This window comes from Eulemur rufifrons, chromosome 2 (genome assembly GCF_041146395.1).
Source record: "Eulemur rufifrons isolate Redbay chromosome 2, OSU_ERuf_1, whole genome shotgun sequence".
NCBI lineage: Eukaryota > Metazoa > Chordata > Mammalia > Primates > Lemuridae > Eulemur > Eulemur rufifrons.
In genome coordinates, this window is record NC_090984.1 from 35,555,873 (window position 1) to 35,582,366 (window position 26,494).

The window sequence follows — 26,494 nt, forward strand, 5'->3', positions numbered from 1 at the left end:
CACTATGTTTATGGTTTTTGTTTGTTTAAGTTAGTGGTTGGAGACTGAGGATGCAATTCCTCTTAGAAAACAATGCTAAATGTGATTAAATACCCAACAAAAAACAAACCATTTAGCACATAATGTAGCTGAAGTAGCACAATGGGAAAATGAATTCCAAGTTTCAACTTTAACAGAATGTCACGGGGCCATTTCCTTCTCCAGCTGTGGCCCCTTAGGACTGCTCTTCCTGGTCTCCACCTGTTTGAGAGAGAAACCTATCGGAGGGTTACTCTGGTGGTCGTGGCCCTTGTGGGCCAGGCGTTCCTATGTCGGAATTAGCAGTTGAGTAGGTTCTAGAAAGGAAATTGTCATGGTTATCTTCCCGTTTTAAATTTTCATAATGAATCAATCTATTTATATTCAAGAAGTTTATGAATTGGTTAGTGTTCATTGCAACCAAAATCTAGTTTTTTCCATTTGAGAAAAGGATAGGTCTTTCCCAGAGCCATAAAGGCAATAATATTTATAATAGCTCAAAAAGAAATTAGTCAAAGCAAGCTTCCATTGATTTTTTTCAGTATAGAATACACAAATAAACACACATGGGATACCTTAAGAAAAATCAATAGCTTTATTTTTCCTCAATATACATTTAGAAAATAGGTCTGAGTAGAGGTTTCATGAAATAGACCAGAGGACTATGTACAAAATCAAGAGTTCCAAACCAGTAGAAAAAGTGCAGAATGAGGCACTCATCCCTGAGGGCCACAGCGCCTAGGACCTTCCCATCAGCGGGGAGGCGAGGTCTTTGATGGCTTTTGAGTTCAGCTGCGGGATCGTGCTGATCTTCAGGAGCTTGCTGCTTGCATACTTGTTCTTGACGGCCTGCAGAGGAGCACATGTCAGACCCCCACCTTACACCTCACTCAGGCTGAGTCACAAGTATCGCAGGGCCAGGGCCAGAGCCTCCAGATGGTGTGATGATGCCCATCGCTGGAGCCAGGGAAAGCTCTGGGCCTATCACCTGTGCCTGACCGCTTCCTTCCATCCCCAGTCATGAACAAACCCAGCTGGCAGCACAGGTGATGAGGGAACAAGTGATTTCAAGGTCCAAGGAACAGGCTTTCTCTCATAAGCTACCAGAGGGATGGGAGCTGTGTTTATGACACCTAAGTGCCACTAGGACATGACAGGTTCACTGGGACAGCAGTAACTGGCAACAAAAGTGAGTGGCCACTAATGCTTAGCAAATCCCAGACTATCCTCTCAGGACTGAAGACACATTACACTTCCACAAAGCAAACCATGCTGTGAGGACACTTGAGACTCTTCTGTGGTACAAATGCCTTGCTCTTTGTCCCCAGACCCTTAGTGTCACACAAGCACAGGAGAGCACTAAGTTTCCTCTGGCTCCTCCTCATAGGTGGGCCACACTGAGACACCACGCCTCCAGGATGCTTCCTCAGTGGGCTCCTTCACCATGCTTGCTAACCCGTGCTTGTCGGTCACTGCTCCAAAAGCTCCTAGACAAAGGCCCTGACTGGTATCACCTGAATGCTCGAGACTTCCGCATGCCATTTGAAGTGGGCCCTTGTTCCTCCCAACCACATGTCGACCAGCAGTCCCTGCTTGCTGAGTGCCCTGCCCGGGATGCTGCTACAAGCATGGGGTAAATAAATGCATAGAACCCCTGACTGGCTGTCCAGGAACTAGGCCTGGGCATGGTTACCCTATCTACCTTGTTTCAAGGACAGCTGGCTTTCAGGGTTCACCAGTGTGCTCCATCTCCCACAATACCAGAAAAATACAAAGAAATCTGTGCTAAAACAGACTCTCACATATGCCAAGAATATATTTACATAAAAACGCAAACACACACACACACTTGCACACACACACACATACTACACACAAAACCCACAATCTAATGCTTTCCATGGCTTAAGAAATAATAGTACTTACAATGAATTTAGTTAAGTTTTCGTTTACTTTGACCACATTTTTGGCCATGTGCTGCATGACTTCCAATACTTCATTCTCTGTATATCCTGTGTAATATTGCTGCTTTAAGTTCTGAAACACAATGCACAGACAAGGAAGACATAATTGAGGGGCAAGATAAAGGCTCTACTTTTTTTTTTTTTTTTTAAGAAAGAAAGTCTTGCTCTATTGCCTGGGCTAGAGTGTGGTGGCATCATCATAGTTGACTGCAACACCAAACTCTTGGCTCAAGTGATCCTTCAGCCTCCTGAATAGCTGAGACTACAGGTGTGCACCACCACACCCAACTAATTTTTGTATTTTTTGTAGGGATAGTGTCTCACTATGTTGCTCAGGCTGGTCTCAAGCTCCTGGTCTCAAGCAATCTTCCTGCGTTGGCCTCCAGGAGTGCTAGGATTACAGGCTTAAGCCACTGCACCCAGCCACCTCTACTTCTTTAGAAGAGCACATCTTACACATGCTGACATTACTTATATAAAAGCTGTAAAAGAATATTCTTACCTTCTGGAAATTCAATCACAGCCCTAACCACTACCACAGTATCAGCAAAGCTAAAGTAGCTGGTAAATGCAGGATGATTCTGGCCCTGAGACAGAGCTAAATTAAGACCTTATGAGAGCCGGCCGCAGTGGTTCACGCCTGTAATCCTAGCACTCTGGGAGGCCCAGGCGGGTGGATCATTCGAGTGCTGGTGCTTAACTACACAGGTAAATTGTTGCCTACAGCACAGTTTATTTCTTCATTCTGAACCTCTGTCCCTGACTGGCAGTGTGGATGTCTGGGTTCTTGAACTCACAACAGTCGCTGCTGGGCAGGGCTTTGATGGAGGGATGTGTGAGATGTGCCCAGCATTGTAAAGAGGGCACTTCTTTGTTTGGTTTTTGTTCGTTTGTTTGTTTTTGGCTTTTTGTTTGTTTGTTTGTTTTTGGTTTTTGAGATGAGTCTCTCTCTGTTGCCCAGAGTAGAGAACAGTGACGTCATCGTAGTTCACTGCAACCTCAAACTCCTGGGCTCAAGCAATCCTCCTGCTTCAACCTCCCCAGTAGCTAGGAATACAGGCACATGCCACCACACCTGGCTAATTTTTCTATTTTTAGTAGAGACAGGGTGTCACTCTTGCTCAGGCTGGTCTCCTGACCTCGAGCTATCCTCCCACCTCGGCCTCTCAGAGTGCTAGGATTACAGACGTGAGCCACTGCGCCTGGCCCACACATAATTTTTGCTGTACCATTTGAAAGTGAGTTGCAGACATCATGGCATATCCCTTCTAAATGTGTCAAAAGCATGCCCTAAAAAGTATATTTTCCTACCTATCCACTATACCATTCTCACATATAAGAAATATCATCAATTCCATATCATCTAATATATTGTCAATATTCAAATTTCTCCAATATTCAAAAAAATGTTTTTTATAGAGTTGGTTTTTTTTTTTTTTTTTTTTTAGACCCAGGGTCCAATCAAGGTACACACTGTATATTTGGTTGTTGTGTCTTTAGTGTTTCTTAAATTTAAAACAAGCCCTACTTTCTTGGCTTTAAATGATGAATTTTTTTTGAAGCATGTAGGCTACTTTTAGAACACACATTCTGGATTTGTCTGGGTATTTCCTCATGATTTAATTCACATTAACATTTTGGGCACGAATATTACATAGGTGATAACGTATATGTCTTACTGCACAAGAAGGCACGGCAAATCAGGTGGTCCCACCACTGGTGATACGGAGCTTAATCTGGGTTAGGGTGGTAACCACCAGGCCATTCCGTTATAAAGGCACAGTTTTTCAACAGAATTAGGAAGTATCTGTGAGATGATATTTTGAGACCATGTGAATCTTGTTCCCCAAAATTATTTCATCTAATGATTTTTGCATTCACTGATGATCTTTCTTGAATAAAGTATTACATTAGGGGTTGAAAAATAGTGGATTTCTAACTATTATTCTTTCTACTCTAATTAGCTGGTATTCTGATTTTTAAAAAAGAGTCCCCTGCCCCTTTTATGTTTTGTATCATTATGGACCCATGAATCCTTTTTTTAATGCATTATAATCTATTACTGTCATTATTCTTTTTAGTGCTCAAATTTAGTCAGCCAGAGCCCTTTCAAACCAGTTCCTATGTCCTTTTGATGTCACCTCATTGATCTTTCAGAATCTGCTTGATATCTGGCACAAACTGTTCTCGTACTTCCCCTGCTATAGCCCCGAAATCCACTGTTTCACTAAGGAGCCCTTGTTGCTAATGGGTAATGGTAGTTAGTACCCAAGGTGTGGGCACTAGGTAGTCTTACTGCTACTGGGCTGTCTTTGTTTCTAAGCCGTTTTGCTATGAATTTACTGTTATTTCCCAAACAGATTTAACATTATAGAGATTTTCCTTTTTCTCCTTTTTTCTATTTCTTAGGTGAGGAGCAACTTTTTGTTTTTAATTATTTAATATTTTATCTCTTTCTTCTTACAGTGAAAATTTTAGTTAATAACATGAATATATTTGCTTTACTGTATAATATATATAAAATAGTTTCAGAATTATAACATTACTAATACCCATAAACCTACTAAATAAACTTTATGTTACCACTGTTGGTCCTTTGTTTTGTCTAACTTTACATCCTACCAAGGATGCACAGGCAGAATGCTCTCTTCAAGTTACAGTATGTGAATTAATTCTTTCCTCTGTGTTCTGTTATCATTTTGATACATAGTTGCATTGTTTATTTACACTTTGGGATTTGCATAAAACATTATATTGCTCAAAAGCACAAAAAAGTTACATTGTATTATGTAAAAGCCAATAAAAAGTTATAATCACAAGTCCTCCCATCCTCAAGCTCTATCCTATTCCCACAGAACCCCATAGTACCCATTTTAATTAGATTCTGGTTTATTCCTCCTGAATTTTTTATAACATTAGCAAATACATAAATATGAATATACATACACACACACACTCTTTCTTACATAAAATGTAAACTACTGAATACAGTTGTGTAGGAGAATGGCTCCAACATGCTGCTCTGGTGACTGCCTGTACTCATATAGGCCAAGGCTTGAACCACAGCTGCTCTGTCCTGGCAAAATGCTTTGTGATCCTCCTGGAACAGGAGGAGATGGCAGGCTTGGAAGCAGCTGCCTCCCCACCACCTCCCGCTCACCTCGCTATCAACCCTGGGAGACTGCTTTGAGACAGTTTCTTCTCCCCTCCTAGGTTCTGATGAGGCTTTCTGCTCTGCTGTAGGGCATAGCTGCAGACTCTAGAACTGCCTCTTCCACCACAGTGTGTGCATGACTTGCATTGCAGTCACCCAGCTCCTTTTGTTTCTGTGTCATCCTTTTTTGGCATGTGAGACAAGGACCCAGGGAGCTGGCATCTTTGGCTAACTCGTCTAAATCTAAAATGGCTCATTCTATTTTTACTGGCTAAATCAGTCAGGCCTTGGCCTTGCTTTGTCTGGTGTGCTTGACAACTTGCTTGTTTCACTTAACAAAATATCCACGAAATCATACATATCAGTTCTTAGTGGCCTACCTCATTCTTTACAACTCTAAAATACATTTGTGCACCTTGGTATAGTCGACTCGCCCCTGTTTAAACTGTTCCAAGCACCTTTCCTTTTAGGCCTTTGGACTTTTAACATTTGCTTCAAGGATAATGTGAAAATGCTAAGGGGTTTCATATCATGAGGGCCTAAAATACAGCCAGATTAATTTCTCTTAAATCCTCCACTCACCCATTTTCCTTGGCCTAGAACCTTCTGAGACAAGCAGGAAGCGGCTGCTGCTACCTTAGAAGGGTGATAATGCACCATGTCATAGTCAATCAGAGTCAGCTCCATCAAATACTTGGCTAAAGTATGCTGTTCGACATCAACCTATGAAAGAGCAGCCAGGGACAGTAAGAATCACAACTGTTATTACTATCTTGCAAAATGCTGGGTAAAGGCCTAGGACCTCAAATTCACTTAACTCACTTATCTTTCTCAAGAACTACCCTATTTCACAATATGTTACAGACCCAGAACGTGAGGACTTTTCTCTTACATTAAGAACTTAAGATAAGCATTAAGACTTATCTAAAGGATGCTTCCTATAAATTCATAAACTTTCCTCTAATTAGGTCAATGTTTCTGGAATAAGACATCAAGCAAAATCCCTCCTGGAGAGTTGGAGGCACTTACCTCCCCAGCTTTCGATGCGCGCCTTAAAAAGTGTAGTGGCAAGGGTCTGCCCAACTCAAATTTCAGTTCTTTCAAAATTAGAGTTTCCATTTCTCGGATTTGGGAACTGGTATAAGCATTGTCTGTGATGTAAACAAAGTCTTCAATATTTGGAGAAAACATCTCCTCATACTTGGAAGCCAAGAGCAGAGCAGTAATCCCAACCAGTTGAAGCTTTTTACGTGAAACTGGCTGAACCTAATTGAAAACAAATGTGTCAAAAGTCACACTTAACAAGAGGATTTAGGCTCTGGGTGGGAGAAAGGAAAAGGAGCAAAGTTCTGGAGAAGTGCATGTCATTTCTGCTCATGGCTCTCTCAAGGGCACAGGAGACCTGAATATTCATAGTAGGTTCCACCACGGACCATGGCAGCTATCTATAATTGAGTACTAACTATGTGCCAGGCACAGTGCTAAGATGCTAACACGTCATCTCAGCCAATGCTCACAAAATCCTAGGAAGTACAGATTTTATCCTTAACTACAAAGAGGTGATCTGAACACCAGCCCAAGATCACTCAGTGGCTGAGCAGGGAACAGTCCAAGCCTGATGACCAAGCTCCTAGTCACTCTCTCTCCCTCATTGTCCTGACTCAAGTGTCAGTGGCAGCGTGACCTGGCACTCAGTATGGTCTGAATTGAGATGAGTCCAAACAAAAAAGAATTTAGTGGAAGGCATAAACATTTCCTTAATCCTCGCCAAAAGCATACCCATTATTCAGCTTGAAAAACCTTTCACCAATGCTTCAGAGTCCAGGGAAAATCTCAGTCTAGGGTAAAAATATTTTCCTTAATTTCCGTTTTTTTTCCCAGAGTGGAACTTTGCTTTTCTTGCTTCAACTCTCATTACTGAAAATCTACCTGAAATGTCATGCTTTCCTGCCCAAAGAGCAATGCATACTGAAAACCACGGAATCCACAGTCACTTAGGATTTTGCAATATCTCAGTACCACTATCGTAAGCATACTTATTACTATATTGTTTGGGCAGAATTTGTACTTGGCCTAAACCCCTATCATGAATGTTGACTTTTAGTAACTAAATCCTTATCTGTAGGACTACCGTTTGGTAGATAACACACTAGCGGTTCATGTCTGGTGTCTTCCCCACAGGTCAGTGTCTGCATTACCAGTTGAAAAATACACTGAAGACCACGTTTGCCTCTCGGCTTATTTTCTTACATTCCTCTTTACTTTACACTCTACATTCTCAACCCATTCCACACACATACTCCTGCTGCTTTTTAAAAACAGTTCTGCCACCTTCCTTTTCTATGGTGATTCAGCACCACAGCTGGCTGGAAACTTTGAGGTTTTCTAGCCAAACTCTTCATTTTTCAAATGAGGAAGCTTAACACCAAAGAGCACCTAACTATGGAAATTGTACATGTAGGCCTGGAAAACCAGCATCCAAAGGCACCACAGACTTCAGATTGACTTTTAGCCCACCTGTGGAATATTTCCTCCGATCAAAGACTGTGGCATGCAGTATCTCCTCCCCCAGGCACATTTTAAAGGCTGCCCTTCCAGAACTGCCTGGTGTTAGTCAGTACCACCAAAGGCTCAACACACTAGGACTACTGCCCTTTCTAGCACCTGAAGTTCTTTGGCTTCTCACAGATTGGCTTTTGGTCCCTTCTTCAGAGGTACCCCACCTTAGCTTTCTATCTCCAAAGTATAAATGTAATGTTCAGTGAGTCACTGGCATGAAGTCCTTAAAGCCACACTTACTTGTAAAAATCGATCCATCATGGCAATGCACATGTACAGAGTCTCCTGCAGAAGCCTAAACTTGGAGTGGACTTGGACCAGCCAGTCCACCAGGATGGCACGCATACGTCCATTTATATCTCTTCCATCTAAGAAACGCGGGTTTATAGATTGCGAAACCTGTTGGTGGAATTAAGAGTTTAAAAAGCTGACCTCATTTCCTTCCCAGCTGTGCAGCAAATCCCACATTGTTTGTTCAACCAAAACACAAAGGCCCACCCACCTCAAGCTGCCTGAGATACTGGTAAATATCCTTAACGTAGTCACTGCAGAGCTGAGGATTCTCCCAGTCTTCGTTATCAATGTCCTCAATTTTGCAGAGCAAGGCATCGGAAAAAGCTTGGCAGAGGTTCTCTTCCTTCATGGAGATATCCTCAGGTATGGAAGAAGGACCCTACATCAACAAATTAAAGCAGGCGTATTACTTCCTTAGGAGCACCCTAACTACAAATACACGCAGAGCCACCTGGCTTAAATATACATATCATATGCACTTTGAATTCAGTTAAAGCCAAAACAAATAAATTTCATAGTAAGAGGTGAATAATTCAAGATATAGTAGATGAAGTTCTTGGAGAGAGACTTCTATTGAAAACTCTCTAGCTTCACTCAAAGTGAAAAGCTAGGTCCTCCCAGCAGCGTAAAAACTCTATATAATCCACGATCTTGCCTCACCTCTTCCCTGGCCAGCCCTTCTCCTGCTTCTCTCCTTTTGGTTTGCTTTGCTCCAGTCTCCTGGCTCGGCCTCCCTCACTGCAGGCAGCCCCTCCACCCAGACTGCTTTGACCCCTTTACCCACATGGATAATTCCCTAACCTTCTTCAAGTTTTGCTTAAATGTCACCTGCTCAGTGAGGTCTATCCTAACTCCTATTTAAAATCATCACCTGCCTCCAATCTCTGTCTCCCGACCCCACGTCTCATCTCTCTGTTTTTTTCTCATAGAACCTATAGCTTTCATAAAATAAATAATAGTTTATTTATATGTGTACTATTACCTCTGCTAGAATATAAGCTCTATGAGCTTACACTTATTTATTTTAATTGGTTTTGCCCACTAAGGTACCTCAGACACCTGTATAATCCCTGATACGTAGATGCTCAATGAACGAAAGAAACTTGGGTTCAGACAGTACTGGAGCTGATCGTTCACTTTAGCTGTAGCCTCTTCTGCAAGCATAATGTTTTCTTCTCTCCAACTAAGTTACTCTAAATTGAAAAACTGGCAACTAAAACGCAGAAAAGCACATTCCAGTCTATGAATAAAATAGGATGAGCAAGCAAAGACCGAGCAAGTGTACAATGAGGTATTTTATTTTCTTATGCTAAGTGGGTGATTATTTATAAAAATCACACAAAAATGTACAAAGTAAGTTAAAATAAGTAGTAAGGAAGTATAGATAAATCACTGCTTTTAAAATAAGAGGTACTTCTCAAAGTGACATGTAACAGGATGCTAGGCTATATGAATATATATTAAGGTAATAAAATATAAAAAGAGGTTTTATGATAAAAATAATTTTAATTTACATTAAAGCACAATGATTATAATTTTTAGTCTTAGAGGCAAATACAACAACAAAAAAGTAGCAGTTCAAAACATGCCCTTCCCTCTTAAATCAAATGTCTTAAACTGAAGAAGGACCAGGTGCGTAGGTATGTAGGCCATTTATTCAAGAATTAGAGAACCTCAAGAGGCTAGAACGAATGAGAAGAGGTACATGGGGTACCAAGAGGGTAAGACCTTAAGGAAGACAAATAGGTAAAAGGAAAGCAAGTGCAAAGTGCCAGGGGAGGCACAGAAAATAAAGGCAATTCTGGGAACTGCAAACTGATTCAGGATGGCAGGAGGATAGTATGTGAGGTATGAGAAGATGGGCTGGAAAGGTGAGCAAGAGCCTTGCTAAGGAGTTTAGATTTTATCAGAAGGTAAAGAGAAACCACTGAAGGAATTTAGCAAGGGTGACTGGAATCAGATGTGCTTTTTAATAAGCATACATAGCTTCAGTTTAAGGTTAGCTTTTTCAAGGAAGAGCATTATCCATAGGAAGGGCAGTCAGTACCAGGAAGTCTGGTTTAAGGAGTCAGAGGTTATCATCATGTTCTTCATGTGCTGTCATAGCAGTTTGAAGTGTTTATCTATGTCCTATTCAGGAGTGCACTTGCTCAGGGCTTTAATTTAGAATTGCTTGAAAGCATTCCTTTTGCACTCCAACATAATTTTAATTATCATAAGACCCTTTCTAAGTTCCCATTCATCTGTTCAGGTAGTTGCCTAAGCCCGAAGGGCCAACTGTGCAATCTTCTGTCCACTGTCTGCTGCATGTAAAGTTTAAAAACCATACCAACAAGTTAACTGTCACAAACTTTTGAATGGCAAAAGTAATCTGTGAATAAAAACCTTCAAACTAGATTAACGAATGAGTTCTGTGGGTTGTCAGAGACAACTGAAAAGTCAGATCAGAAACAAAGATGTGAAACTTGGCTTCACTTGAGAAGGTCCTGTGAGGAGTGTGAGCAAAGGCTACTGAAGTTCTCCTAGTGGTGCCATTTACTGAGTTGGAACTGCTGAGGATGGACTACTATTAATATGCAAATATATAGGTATTCACACAAGTTTTGATAAAACATAGAATCCCTTTATTTAATAAATTTATGATAAACAATGTCAATTAAATGCAAAAGGGAATGACTTCAAGAAAAACTGTTGATTCCAGACCGTTCATGATTTGTAGCAATAAACATGTACGTGTGCATACATAGGCACACACAATTACAGAAAGGCAATCAGTTACTGTGATTAGCTTTAGGAATGCGAAGAAATGGAAATTTAGGGATAGTAACAATGAACTGACCTTTTATTCTATGTATTCTATGTGGTTCTGTAAGGTTTTGCTGTTCTATGACTATTTCTTGTATAATTTAAAAAAGTAACTCTTTTTTAAAAAATATGAACAGTTGTACTTATTTCCCTTTTATATATAGTTTTTGTATTAGGGAAAGTTAGGCCATTAAACATTCTCATACTTGAATAATGACCATCACTAAATTTGATGTTTAAATCAAATCTGTCAATCCAAAACCGCATCTGAATTTGTAGCTGCGACTCCCCAGTACATCTCTTAAGCTTGCATCTCTCTCGTGCTAGATGTAATACACCTTTTTACTCCTAGATTCCCCAACTTAACTGGGCACTACCTGGGGGCAGAATTAATGGTTTATTCAACTTGTTTCTCCAGTGCCCAGCAAACAAGGGACTATAAGAAAGCCTTCTCCTTCCTTTCAAACTACTCAGAGTTTACCAAAGCCTCATTTACTCAGCAAAAACCAGTTTTCTCTAAGAATTGCAGGATAATAAGCTTCTATGAATACCTGTGAATGGCTAGAACTCTTCCAAGGGTTTAGCCAAGGCCCCTTGTGATTCAGTTGCACCATCTGCTACAAAGCAAGAAACCTGCCCTCCAGTTTTGCAGAACGGATAGTATGAATTCGGTTAGAAGTCTGGCAACATCTACTTTCATAGATACATGGCTTATATTATAAGCTTTCCAGGAAAGTTGTAAGAAACTGTGTGCTCAAATGGCATTTCTACAACTCCAGGAATTGGCTATAAAGGAAAAATGACAACCCTGCAGATAGAGCAGGTGACAAAGTAAAGCCAGAGGGACTCACCTGCCAGAAGGTAAGGTTCCGCCTAAATTGTGAACTTAATGGTCCCTTTAATATGTTTCTCAGAGAGAAATGTATTTGAATTGGAAATAATTATTCATTAATCTCTGATAACTTCTGGAACTAGAACATCCAGCTACGTGTTTCAACCACATAAGTGATTTTTATATGAACTGAGCTATAGGTCCATAATGCTTTAACTGAAACACAGTGGCCTCAATATGTCAGGAAGCTAAAGAAAAAGTAGTCAGCCCAGGAGATGTGGACTAAAGGGAACACAGAAAGGGTGCAGTTGTAAACATCACAGGAGGAAACAATTTTTTCTTTGTTTCTTTCGTAACATTTTATTAAAAATTGGTCTTTTGTCTTTTGTAACTCGAACAGTAATATGTACCTATGGTAAAAGTCAGAATTTTAAGGAAGAAAATGAAAATCAATCTTAAAGCCCAACATAATAATCAAAAATAACTACCATCAATTTTTGCATATAAATGCACATTATTATAAAAGCAAATCTGGGGGTTGCACTGTATATATTGTGTTATAATCTGATTTTTCCACTTAATATTATAAGCATTTTCACACCTTTAAATATTTTACTAAACTTATGGGTGTATAGTATTTCATTAAATGGATTTAACTGACCTCCTAACATATTGCTCTACTATATAAGAGATATTCATTACAGCACTATTTAAAAGTCCTTGACTATCCCTCTGATCGTTTTCTCTGCATAAATTATAAAACCAGACTTACTGGGTATTGAGAATAATCATTTGAAATATACTGCCAAATTGCCTTTCTGCAACATGGGAGGAACCACATTCAGTTAGCCACATAAAATGCTGCACAATGGTCAAGAGATCAAGGTCTGAAACCTGGCCTTTGGGTTTGGCATTTAGGAGGTTACTAGAAACCTTCAAGGGAAGGCCTCTTAAAGGAAGGTGGATCTTGAGTATTTGTTCTGAGCTTCAGTTCTCTATTTGAAGCCTGTTTCTCCTGTCTCATAAACAGCAACATGCTTTCAACTACCATCTCTATGGAGAAAGCTCAAGAGTCTATTCCTCTCCTTCAGATGTTGCTGGAAGATTTCCAACTTCACTTCCAGGTGGATGTCCTCCTGTTACCTCAACAAATTTATAGCCAAATAGGATACCTCCAAAGCTACCTTCCACCCCTGACTTTCCTATTTAAATTTATTTCATAAATGGTTTATTTAATATTCAAGTGCTTACAGTCCCACTCCTCCAGTCCAAGCAATGTATAGAAAGTATTCTTTCTAAATATAGGATAATGTTCCTGAAAGGAGCTCTAGTACATACTAACACATTTGATGTTGTTTCTTAGCACCTCATATTTATACTGGTGTATGGGTAGGCACTTACAGGAGATCTGGGCTGGTTCAAAAACTCATCAGCTTTTCTTGGACAACTGTAAAACCTCCTAACGTACTTCCTTCCATAACCACCCTACACTGTTTTCATCATTTCTCTCCTCAAAACTTTTTCAGTTTCTTCATTGCCTAATGGGATAAAATCCAAATTCCAAGGCCTTCAAATCCGAACACAACCTTCTTCCCAACCTTATCTTCTGCTTCTTCACACAATCCTTCTGACTCAATTTAGACTTGCAGACTCCTTGACCAAAGGACGTGAGTATAGGCCCATTTCCACTTTGGTGCCTTGACTTTTGTTGCTGCTTTGTTCCCCAAAAAGGTTCCCTTTTCTATCAGCTTCTCTTTCTCTAAAAATCCCACTCATTCCATGAAGTCTACCCTGACCACTCTGATCCCTTAGTGTTCTCTCCCTTCTTTGGGTGCACGTTCCCAGGGACCACATTTATGTCTACCCTAGCCATTTGACATTCAGTCATATATTGCCCAGAGGCATCTAATATCATTCCCTGGGATCACTAATTTAATTTCAGGTACATATGCCCCTTCTAGATAAGTCTCCTAAAGGCAAGATGTCTCTTTAGCAGCCTTAACACAGCCAGATATGACAGTAAGTGCTCAATATACATATTTCCTTAATATAGGCAATGTTTTATTTTCAAAAATTTCAAACATACAGTATATTTTTTTTGAGCTAAAAAGAGTGAAGTAGTTATTGTTATATTCTCAGCACCTACAATAGTGCCTGTCTCACAGTAATTGCACATGTAATTTATGAATGAGAGCATGTATGAACTTCAACATGGTAGAAGGTAAACAGGCCAATGTGTCCATTAGCATTCTAACTCCAATTGAGCTAACCAGTCATGGCGACTATAATTTATCAACATAGAATTTTGGCATTACCTTATTCTTACATGAGTTTGGGTCTCAAAATTGTGGGTTTCTAAAGCCTTCAGGGGCAAGTTCATTCTTATAGTGGATTCTTTTTAAAACTCACCAAATTTTACTCTGAGATCACTAGATTTATTTGGGTATTAAGGTAATTAACTTTATTATTCAAGGTCATAAAATTAAATTACGTACCATCACCTAAAAGGTACATATATTCATTTCCTACACTGTTGCTTCAAAGTAGAGCTCTAGCTATGAATACTTTTCAAAAGTTGCAGTGATGATAAAGGCACCCTTGCAGTATGGCTAACGACAGGCTACCTCTTTAAGTGTGTTTGTAAATTCAGAATTTCCTACCTTTGGAGCTAACATTTCCATCTGGACTGGTTTCACAGAAGCAGTAGGTTTCAGTTGTTTGTTGACATTTGTTGTTTTGGTGGGTTGAACTGGTACTTTGGTGTTGTTCTGAGCTTTCTACAAGGAAAAAGAAACACAGATAGGGCAAGACAGCCAATGTTCTGACTCAGTGCTGTACAGAATCAGCCTCTGTATGCACATTCAGTCCCCACGGTTGTTACCTTAGCTACTTGTGCTGCTCTGGTTGTAACTTTATTTCCAATTTCTTCAAAAACTGCACGCCTAATAGTCACATGACTCTTAGCTTTAGAATTAACTCCTGTGTCAATATTCTCCAAATCACTGGACACCTAAAAAAAAAAGTTAATGAGGCATTGAGACAATTCAAAATACTTTGCTAATGTCATATACTCAAATTTAGAATTACTTTGGGAAAGGTGAATATGCCAAGATTTGCAAGAGAGAAAAGGTACATTTTAGGAAGTCTAAAAATGTTATTTGTGATTGATTACATCATTCTAAATTAGGTAAATCACTCATGTACCTTATCTGTAATAAAGATCCTCCCACAAATCTTGCAAAACTATTTTGAGTATTCAAGTGGGCCTGTAAGAGAACTTCAAAGCTTCACAAATAAGTGATTATTTCTCATACAGCACCCACATCACTTGTTAGAGATCCCTGTAAATTAAAGCCATAGAGTTAAAAACTTGTTTTACAGAGATTGGTAACAAGTACAATTAAGATGAAAAATTAAAAATCTGTAATATTAATCATTAGTAATAGGTCTGGCTGTTAAAAAACCAGATGTTTAAAACCTAAACTAGCTTTGATTCTTATGCCATCCTATAAATAAGAAATGCTCCTGTAGACATGATCATTTATTTATTTATTTTTGAGACAGAGTCTCCCTCTGTTGCCTGGGCTAGAGTGCAGTGGCATCATCATAGCTCACTGCAACCTCAAACTCCTAGGCTCGAGTGATCTTCCTGCCTTAGCCTCCCGAGTAGCTGGACTACAGGGACACACCACCATGCCCAGTTAAATTTTCTATTTTTTTTTTTTTTGTAGAGACAGGATCTGGCTATATTGCTCAGGCTGGTCTCAAACTGCTGGCCTCAAGCAATCCTCCTGCCTTGGCCTCCCAGAGTACTAGGATTACAGGAGTGAGCCACTGCACACGACCAACACGATCTTTTAGAAATACAGCTTTTAAAAGTGTTATCACCATAGCGTGGAGCCTCCTCTCTTATATTAAGGATACTTAGAATGAAAGTAGTTTTCTTGGGTGATATAGTTTTGGATCTAAAATTCAGGGAAAGTTGGAATTGTATGAAATAAAACCTGTTAGTTGACCTTTAACCTGCTTTACACAAAACATGCTTAGAAACAAAACTTGCAAGAAAAAGCAATTCATACAAAAAAGTTTATTTTACTATAGAAGTGATAAACATTTCATGAGAAAAAACAACATATCCTATCCCTGGGAGTTGGGGGTCCTAACCCTAAGAGAACTCCCAACAGGAGGGTTGAGTGGATCTAGCACAATAGACAGAGGGGCCAGGGAAAACTCAACCCTTCCCTGAATGGAAAGAATTTGACTATTAAATAACATCATAGGCTAAACTGGACAAAAATTACTTGTCACACTTAGATCCATAACAGGATATGAATTAAATACTGAATGTATTCAATCTATGAGGATTCTCAAAAGTCACACTGTTCAATTTTTCCAGTACCATTTGCCAATTTAAAAAAGTGTTTGAAAGTTTAATGCTTATGGGTTGAAGCCTGGTAACGTGACTAAGTTTAAATTCATCTGGAAGGGAAAATTGGCAGCTTTTAACTAGCCTATAGCCAGAATGATGGAACTCAGGTGTGTCATGGTCCTCTAATTTTCAACAAAGGAAAAGCAGATCCAGGTACAATTCAAGCCTACTGGAAAAAAAATTCCCAAATACCATAACACTTTGATTATTGCTAAGATGAAATAATGAATTTGGACCCTTTTCTCTGTCTGCCATGTTGGTCCATATCATATGCAAAATCTCTATTACACTTAAGAAATTATTTTTTTTAAGGGGACAAACCCACACATTAGTGAACTTAGCCTGGAAGACTTAGTGTGTGTGGAAATAAATGGCAAACTCATACAAAGCGAAATGTGAAAAATCTGAAAAACAGCCATGGCTGTTGCTTGATCAAACATGCAGAACACTGTACTGCCTACGGAATTTCTTCCAGTCCTTCTCCCCACCCCCACCATAGATCTTTTAGTTGGCAAGGAGTTATGAGAAAAGGGGAAGGAAATCCCAAGAATCTGCAGTTAGATAACTCTCTAACAACAAAGAGCACACGGGGATCGGGAGGCTCACTTGACAGATGCCACCTCCGAAACACTTTCCTACACTTCTCCCACCCGGGGGCAGGGAGAGGGAAGTGGAGGGCGGAACCCAGGCTGGGAGAGGCCGGCCAGAAAGGACCGGCCGCAGGGCCCGGGGCGCGGGGGAAGCAGGGAGCCCCGGAGAAAGGAAAAATAGGCCCAGTTGGGACCAAGCAGCTCAGAGCAGAAAAGAGAAGCGAGAGGAGGGTTATAGGGCTCAAGATCCAGCCGCCAGAGGGGCCCCCGGGCACACTCACCGTCGGGCGTCGGAGCAGCGCCATGAGGGACGGGGAAGGCAAGAGAGCCAGCCCGGCCCAGGGAAGGACGCGGACCGGAGAGGGAGGGCACTGGCGTCCGCGGCGCCGTTAGGGCTGCACTGCGAGACCACACCGCTGAAGATCTTCGGCGATGTCGCCTTGCTCCAGGATTCAAATACCGCGTCGCTCGCGTCCCATTGGGCGGCCCAGAGCACAGCGCACGCTTCTCATTGGTTAAGACCGAGGCATTCCCGCATACTGGTTGGCTGAATTTTCGTAGCCTCGTTTGGTTGTCATAGCAACTGGTTGGGTTTTTTTTTGTTTTTTTTTTTTTTTTTTTTTTGCTGCTGTTGTTTTCCTGCCTACAGTCTTTTAAAAAAAAAATCCCGGTCTCTGAGATAAACAAAAATGAAGTGCCTCATTGGGAAAACAGACGTAGGACGCCTCTGAATCTTGACAAGGCCTCATCTACGGATGTTTCTCGACGTCTATACAGGGTGGGCGGAAGTTGGTTCTAGGGACTATTCTGGAAATGTATTTCTGACCTTTAGTCCTCTTCCGGAAATGTTGAGTTTGGAGTTTAGGTTGTGGTGGCCTGGTTCGTGGGATGGGCGCCTCAGGTTGTTCAGGGCTGGAATGTGTTAGGTGACTGAGACTCAAACGTGTGCTAAAGGAGGGGGAATTGTAGCGTTTATTCAAAAACTAAGATTCCCAAGAGAGGCAAAAAAATAAATAAATAAAAAAATAAAAGCGATTTGCATGATTCGTGATTCATCATGTAAGCTGTCGGTTGTATTCCCAGTACCTAGTACATTGTTTGGCATGTGGTTGGTGCTCAATAAATAGTCGTCGAATAAATGATTCTATGATGTGGTAAGATTTAGAAATGAGAAACAAGATGTGACGCCAGTCTTGAGCAGAAGCGTAGGAGGATCAGGAAAATCCAAAGGAAACAATATTAAGTTTGCCCAGGAAAAGAAAAGCAGGTGATGAAAAAAAGAGAAAAGGAAAAGTGAGATTAAAAGAAAAGGGGATAGGAAAGGAAAGGTCTAACGCCCATGGTAAAGGCAGTGGAGTGACTTTTTAAAATCTACCTATTTATTTATTTAGGTTGAAACAACCTTCATGATGGAGTGACTCTTGATACCTGGTTCCATCTAAGAATTTGAGCAAGCCTTCCCATCACTCCTACCCTTCCCTCCAAATGGTTTGCCTCTCAGTTACTTTAGTACTAATGATCAGTGTGGGTGGATGAGCCTTAAAGTTGAGTGATCTGCATTAAATTCCTTCTCTTGCCCGAATCCCTTTTGGTTGTAGGGTATCTGACATTCTGAACCTGTTTCCTCTTCCTTAAAACAAGAATAATTGCAGCTATTATGTTGAAAGCTGTTAGGGTATCTATCATCCTGTAACTAAAAATGAGGTATTGTATGGAAAGATCTTAGAAAAATAAAATAGATCTGTTTTAGTGTCCTGGGGTTGTGAGTAAAATTATATTTTTGCCTTATTGGTCCTTGTCTGAAGGGTTAAAACATTTCTTAATAAGATAATCTAAAGGGGGGTGCAGAAAAGACTGTAATAGTTGAATTTGTACAATGTGGTGTTATCAAAAGATACAACTATAAAAGTACAATTCTTGCCAACTCACAGGGCTTTGGAAATAGAAATGTTATGAATGGTAAAGTGCTTTATTAACTGATAAACAGTCGTTAAAGACAAAACTATGTCTTCAAGTTCAAAACAAGGAGGGGGAGACACATAGGAAAAAAACTATTATAAGAGGCAGAACCTGTAAAATACTAAGCACAGAGGAGATTCATTACAAATGGGGGTAGATGAAGGAAGGCTTACTAGAAGCGAGCATTTGAGCTGAGTTTTGAAGGAAAAGTTAGATGTTAGCAGGCAGAGATGGCAAAGGCATTCAAAAAAGAAGGAAAGGAATAAATGTGGAAAAACAGAAAGTGGTCTGAGGCATTTAGATCCGTAAGAATGTTAAAGACAAAACTGCAAAAGATCTCAAAGGTGAGAAATCACAGAAAGTTTTTAAGGATATTGACTTGGTCAGAACTTTGCTTTAGAAAGCTGACCCCTGGGGGTGCAGCATGAAGGATGGATCATAGTGGATTTGAAAACTAAAATTTTCCCAGGTAAGATGGAAAAAAAAAAAAGAACCTGACTTGGATGAGTGTTGAGAATGAAAAATGGAAACAGGTATGTGAAGCATTTCTGGAGAAATGACAGAACTTGGCAAATGACTGAATGTGTATGATGAGGGAAAACTTTAAGTAGGATGACTTAAAAGTTTGGAGTGGTTAGGTTAAAATTTTCTCCCCAAAATTTACCTAAACTAAGTTATAAATAAAAATAACTTTCATTGCTAATTACTTTGGGAAGACAGGCAGCTCAGTCGTTTATCTTAGAAAAAGAGAATCTTTCCTCCCGTCTTACTTGCACCCATCTTTACCTACCAGTTTCACCTTGACCAACAGGTCAACGTTATGTATCCCATGGTTGTAACCAGGTAACCTAGTGCTGGCTGGGCAGGGTGCACGGGTAAGTCCTACTCTAGGGCCTATCGGATAGTCAGAAGCAGGGAGATTCAGAGAGGTGGAAAAGAACCCCTTTCTAGTGCCTTCATGAGCCTTCACTCAAAACAATGTTTTAAATCTGGACCTTTGAAACTTGTGAATTACCCAGGTTTTTTTTTTTTTTTAACCAACCAAAATGCCTTCTATAAGCAAAGCATTATACTACTTAAGAGAGAAAAATGGCATAAAAAACTGAGTTCCTGCCCTATGGTGCTTAAAATATGATGATAAGGTACATGAAAGGATAACAGTATAATTTATTCATCCTTAAAGAAAAAGTGGGTAAGAAGAAAAAGTCTTGAGAGTAATAAACCATTGACTCAGAGTTTTTAAAGTTATGCTGTTCTATTATTCATGTATTTCCCATTCTCTATTACAATAGATAAAAATCATGAGGCACTCTAATTTTTGTATCATATCCTAATCAGCTTTAGTGGAATGTCCCAATCAGCTTATCAAGTTGACTTTTAGGCAACAACCCTAATTGTGGGCTAAGCTGTGCCTATGTGCGTACAGGCTACGCAGATGCGAGAGTCAGTCTCCCTCATGGATAATGAATAGAGCTGAGACTGTGGCTCATTTCCCTTCAGTCTGTATCCCTTTTCCAGTTTATGCCAATTACCTTCGGTTTCCACACCAGTCTTTTAGAAAACCCATACTCCCTTACAAAATACCACCACTCCAAGACCTAACTCATTAACATGAGTTCAGAAGTAATTCTATACTTTGTAATATTCAGATCATGTTGGAGTGATGTTCAGTTGTAAGTATCATACTTTGAGGAACATTAATAAACTAGAAGTATCCAGAAAATGGCGAAAAGAATGATTAAGAGGCTTAAGATCCAGTTTAAACAAAAACAAGGGTACTTGGGGAAGACATAGATAAATCAAGATGGCCGGGCGCGGTGGCTCACGCCTGTAATCCTAGCACTCTAGGAGGCCGAGGCGGGTGGATTGCTCAAGGTCAGGAGTTCGAGACCAGCCTGAGCGAGACCCTGTCTCTACTAAAAATAGAAAGACATTATATGGACAACTAAAAATCTATATAGAAAAAATTAGCCGGGCATAGTGGCACATGCCTGTAGTCCCAGCTACTCGGGAGGCTGAGGCAGTAGAATCGCTTAAGCCGAGGAGTCTGAGGTTGCTGTGAGCTAAGCTGACGCCACGGCACTCACTCTAGCCTGGGCAACAAAGTGAGACTCTGTCTCAACAAAAAAAAAAAAAAAAAAAAAAAAAAAAAAAAAGATAAATCAAGATAACTGTCTCATAATATCTAAAGAGCTAGCATACAGCAAGGAACCAGATTTATTTTTGCATTGCTTTAGAATATAGAGTAAGATCCTATGACTGAAGTTATAGGAACCCCTGCCAAAGTAACTTTCTTTCTTTCTTTTTTTTTTTTTTGTGAGACAGAGTCTCACTTTGTTGCCCAGGCTAGAGTGAGTGCCGTGGCGTCAGCCTAGCTCACAGCAACCTCAAACTCCTGGGCTCAAGCGATCCTCCTGCCTCAGCCTCCCGAGTAGCTGGGACTACAGGCATGCGCCACTATGCCCGGCTAATTTTTCTATATATATATTTTTAGTTGTCCATATAATTTCTTTCTATTTTTAGTAGAGACGAGGTCTCGCTCTTGCTCAGGCTGGTCTCGAACTCCTGACCTTGAGCGATCCACCCGCCTCGGTCTCCCAGAGTACTAGGATTACAGGCGTGAGCCACCGCGCCCGGCCCCAAAGTAACTTTCTAATGGTTGTAATGGCTTACAAAAAAAGATATGCTTTTCTCAATAAGTAATGAACACCACATCACTGGAAGAATAGAATCAGAGTACAAGGAGACTTAAAAAGTCTGTGGAAAAATGGAATTAAAAGATAAAAAATATAACTTTATTTCTCAATATAAGCTCCATCAAGTTCAAGACACTTTTGTGAGCAATGGTACTAGCCATTTAGTTCATCCCTGAAGAACAGAGATCCTGGGAATTAAACCATGTCAATGCAGTCTTTATTTGACATTATTAACTGAAGAAAAATGGTTCCCTTTTTCTTTGTGGTTGAGTAAAAGTCAGCTGACTCTTTATTGCTCGAGGGGCAGGGGTTCAGGAGCTCTTGGTGGGGCAGTGCGCTTCCTCTTCACCGCAACAGGCTTCTGGTTGCACAGGATGTTGCCCTGTGGACGGGGCCACGTGCAGATTCACAGATTGGGCAGTACTGGTTCTTGGCGGATCACACGGCCGGACGCTGCCGAGGGTGGCCCAGGCGCCCGCGGATGGTGGTCCATACGTAGGAGGTGTCTGCCTTTCTCTGGCCGGATCCCCGCTTCAGGACCACCACAACGCCTCTGCCGACCACTGAGGCCTGAGGCCTCCACGCCCACAGCCTTGCGGGTGAATCAGCTGCTGCAGCAGCAGTTGCTACAGGTTGGGGCTCGGGGCTGCACGTCTGCGTCTTCCTCTTGGTCAGCAAACGAGCAGTTCCGCGCGCCCATCCGATGCAGATCCGCAGACGTGGAGGTGGCTCTTCCCGTTGTGGCAGTGGCCAGAGACGTGAAGAGCAGTATTTTCATAATGCAAATTTTCCATGCACTTTTGGAAAACCCCTCATGTCAGTCAGGTTTCTCTAGAGAAACAAAACCAATAGTGTGTGTGTGTGTGTCTGTGTATGTGTTATAAGGAATTGGATTATGCAATTATGGAGGCTGGCAAGTCCCAAGATCTGCAGTCTGCAAACTGGAACCCAGGACAGCCTGTGGTGTGGTTCCAGTCAGAAGGCTGGTAGACTTGAGACCCAGGAGGAGCTGGTATTTGCTTGAGGGCAGGAAAAACTGGTGTCCCAGCTAGAAGGCAGGCAGGAGTTTCCCCCTACTTATGGGAGGATCCGCTTTTTCATTCTATTCAGGCCATCAGCTGATTGGATGGGGCCCACCACACCAGAGAGGGCAGTGCTTTACTCTGGTTCAAATGTTAATCTCATCTGGAAGCACCACAGACACACCCAGAATAACGTTTGACCGAATGTCTTGGCACCTTGTAGCCCAGTCAAGTTGACACATTAACCATCATGATAATTATCAAGAATATTGCAGAAAGAATTTCCAAATTACACCAAGATTAGCAAAGAGCCAGAAATACTTATCTCCATCTCACAAATTTTTTTTTTTTCTCAAATATCAGCCTAAGATGAAAGTACCTTCACTGCTGATTCCTTTGACAATTATACTTGAGAACCTAGATCATTTTGCACACAGGCCTCTCTATATGTAAAGCTTTGGTTTAGGGGGAAATTCAACATGTTTGTTTGTATTAGACATTCTAACAAAACAATGGGGCTTGTTTCAACTCCCTGTGGTGGATTAAAGGTGGCCACGATATTTTTGCTGCACCTTCTATTAACAGGTGTAGTCTGTTTCCTCTCTTCTTGAATCTAGGCTAGCCTCATTACTTGCTTTAACTAACAGAATGTAACAGAAGCGCTGCTGTTCCAGTTCCAGGCTTTCATCGTAGGAGGCCTGACAGTTTCTGCGTTCTCCCTTGGAGCCCTGAGTCACCATGTGAAGAGGGCTAGCTATCCCTTGCTGGAGAGAGAACACTGAGAGAGAGATATGTCCAGTGAGTCACCAGCTGTTCCAGCCATCCCAGCTGAAGCATCAGCTATGTAAGGCAGGCCACACTGGACACTATTCTGCGAGAGGTCCCTGCTGAATGCAGCCATACCACAGTGGAAATTGAGCTATGCCCACCCAGCCCTGCCCAAATCACACAACTGTGAGCAAATAAATGTGTTTTAAGCCATTAAATTTGGGGGGTAGTTTGTTACAAAACAGGTAACAGATGCCCTTACCTGGGGTATTTCTGTTCTTTGCACCAAATAAGCCTTTTGTTTGCTGGAATAGTCTTATATGATCTTGGTTTCTCATGAGATCAGTTTAAGAAAACACCACAGTAGCTAGGATTTATAATCATTTGTAAACTCTGATTCTCAATGTTATTCTGGCAGATTTTTTTTTGTATGGGAAACTTGAGTGTCTTTGCCTTTTCCAGATGTTTTGGCACTTGATTGTCTCCTGATGGCACAAGAAATCATACATTTTTCCGGTACTAATCCATGATCAGACATAATTGCGAGCCTTGGAAAGGACTAAAACCAGTCTGACAGAATTTTTGATCACAGAAGTCTAGATGTCTGAAGCTGGGTCTTGACATAGGGGATAATAGTGTTACTGTGTTTTTAAAATGTGTACACAAATCCTTCGCTACCCCTTCCTTCAAATGATGGAAGCTAGTTCACTTCCTCGAGTAAAGGCTGTACTTAGTGACTTTTCTAATATAATGTAGCAGAACGGACAGCGTATAACTTCTGAGACTAGGTTAAACAAAATGGCATTGTGGTTTCCTCCTGGCTCTCTCTGGATCACTCACTCTGGGGAACACCCTGTCATGAAGACAGTTGAGCAGCCCTGTGGATGGGCCTACATAGCAAGGAAGCGAGCTCTCTTAGCCAACAGCCCTATTAGTAAGCCATCTTACATACAGATCATCCAGACCCAGTTAAGCCTTCAGATGACCGCAGCCCCAACGGTTGCCTTGATTGTAACCTCACAGGAGACCCTGAACCAGAATTGCCAAACTGGGCTTCTTCTGAGTGCCTGATCCACAGAAACTGAAATGACGTTTGATGTTCAAGTCACTAAGTTGCAGGTTACAAAGCGATAACTATTGCACAGCAACAGATAATAATACTTTGGGGAGTATGTGGCTATTATGTTCTAAGAATCCAGGTACATCATAACAACTTATTCTTTGACCAAATACTAATAACTATGGTAGTGTAGATAGCAATTCAATGAAAGGCATTCTTCATTCCTTTTTAAGGGTAGGTTGGAAAGCAGTGGATGGGAAAATTACCACATCTCTTTCAATTTCCTTGTCAAATGCCTTTCTTGTAAAAAAGGCTCTTGAGAATCTAAAGAACAGAATTCCTAGGATAACAGGTTTGGAGTGTATCATATAGTACGGAGGAATTCCCAGGTATGTGACAGGAATATCTTTGAGTCATCCCTGAACTGTCAGATTAGAAATTTGAGCATCTTGAGTTGTGTGATGAGCTATGCAGGCAATTTCAAAAGCCAAATTCTTACTATCCAGAGCACAACGTATCAATAACAATCTGCAGAATTTTACACTTTCCAAAGGTTCCCCCCTCACACATATTGAATATTACTACCTAAAGCAAAAGTGATTCAGTAGAGCCCACAATAAAAACTAGTATTTAGTGAATCTGATGATCCATTCTCTAGTAATGGTAGAGAATTCAGAGATATGCAAATTGTTGGGCTATACAAAAGCTTTTCTTGAAAACTCACACTTTCCATGCTCTCTCAGTGATAGCTAATCAGCCCAAGAGTAAGCCCAGAAGCAGCTAAAACACAACATAGGTAGCTCAGCAACATGTGTTTATTTAACCCCTAAAGGGCACCAGGCCCCTGCATAAGTTTGGGAGGGAGAGAAATTGAGAGAATGAGAAATTCTAGATGTTAATTTCTCTGTAAAAATTAAATTTTAGGTCAGAGAGGGTTCCATATCCTGTGCCAATTCTGACCCACTGGCAGTAGCTGCCTAAAGCACAGCGTTGAATGCTACTGATGGGCAACTATGCTCTTGCTGTGACTGCAATGCAAGGGGAAGAAAGCACATGTGATCAGAATCTTCCATCCTTGTAGTAAAAGAAAAATTCTAACCCATTAGATAAAGGCTGAAGATCGTTCCTTCTTATGTAGTAATTAGATGCATGGACTCAATGTAAGAGATATTAGCAGCATAAACTGATCTATGGTTCAGCACCTTGCTATGCTACCATTTGTTAACAAAGGCAAGGGCATTTCGGTGGTGGGGTGAAATAAGAGGAAGAACGTATATTCTCATGTACTATGTGCAAAGTCCTTTACACTCATCTCATTTAGTTCTAATAACCTTAGAGGGAGGTTTTATTTCTATTTTGTAGATGAGAAAGTTTAGGCTCGGAAAGCTTGTTTTAAGTTGCACAATTCAAAATCCAAATCTGACTGCCTCCAAAGTAGTCAAATCTGACTACTCCAAAAAATCATGTGTGGCCCGTGAATTTGTACAGAATACAGGAGAGAGAAGAAATTGTTCACAGTAGGCCAAATGACAAAATATAATTAGTAACTTTTTTCTTAGTAAGAAATGTTTGGATATAATTCTTAATTCAAGAATTAAAAATCTATGACTGAGAGAAGATACTCTCTCAGAATTTCAACCTTGACATGTCCAATATTTTGACACATGAAATCTTCAATAAACAAAAAAATTTACTGTTCTCAGAGGTTTTGGAAGATAAGTTAGAAATTAGGATATATTTTTTACAGATTTAAACTATTTCCATTAATGAAACACTAATAATAAAATGTCCTCAAGAGTGTATATTTTAATTTCAGTGTTTCAACTAATTACAAATAAAAATTCTTAAAATAATTTTCTTTATGTCAGTTGTTATGGTTCAAATGCTGAAGTGTGCTAGCAGCTAAAATAAAGTCACCAGAGTAAGAAAAAACTTTCAAATATCAGTTTATCATTTGCATATTAACAACAATAAAAATAAAGATTTGCTGACAAGAGAAATTTAGTTTTTAAGTATTTGGACAGCTATCACTGAAATGTTCATTTTGACATATAAGATGCAGCAGGATATGGATGACACCAAAACAAAGCGCAAAAAGTTAAAATGTTCAAAATCATTTTCTTCTTTGTTCATTATTAATCACATTTTTCTGTAACTAATGGCAGTCGCTTAATAAGCTACTGCATTAACAACTCAGGTTTATGCCATAAATACTTGTATTAAATAAATTTTAAAGTAATGATGCTTTACCTACAAAAAAAAAGCAGTAGCAATTATAAGCAGGTCAACAGGTAGTTGTGCATCTAAATCTGATGGAATATTAAAAAATAGAGAAATCCACCTG

General features: G+C 40.4%; 1 protein-coding gene across 1 annotated transcript; it reads right to left on the bottom strand.

Moving 5' to 3' along the window:
- Positions 1-590: 590 nt before the first annotated feature.
- On the bottom strand, positions 591-17,073 carry CCNB2 (cyclin B2). The gene is made up of 9 exons (XM_069459318.1): positions 16,927-17,073; positions 14,508-14,636; positions 14,287-14,403; positions 8,198-8,368; positions 7,936-8,094; positions 6,166-6,402; positions 5,719-5,859; positions 1,945-2,055; positions 591-867 (listed from the first exon to the last, which is right to left on the bottom strand). Exons 1-9 carry the CDS (start codon positions 16,948-16,950, stop codon positions 757-759), a joined length of 1,200 nt encoding a protein of 399 aa, XP_069315419.1. The 5' UTR covers positions 16,951-17,073; the 3' UTR covers positions 591-756.
- Between the last annotated feature and the right edge of the window lie 9,421 nt (positions 17,074-26,494).

What these genes read in the sequence shown, in the direction of transcription:
- CCNB2 (XM_069459318.1), bottom strand. Translation starts at nt 16,950, where the DNA reads ATGGCGCTGCTCCGACGCCCGACG. An exon ending in TGGAAATGTTAGCTCCAAAG is followed by an intron (nt 8,369 to 14,286) that starts GTAGGAAATTCT and finishes TTGTTGATGTAG; the next exon opens with GGTCCTTCTTCCATACCTGA. An exon ending in GCGCATCGAAAGCTGGGGAG is followed by an intron (nt 5,860 to 6,165) that starts GTAAGTGCCTCC and finishes GCTCTTTCATAG; the next exon opens with GTTGATGTCGAACAGCATAC.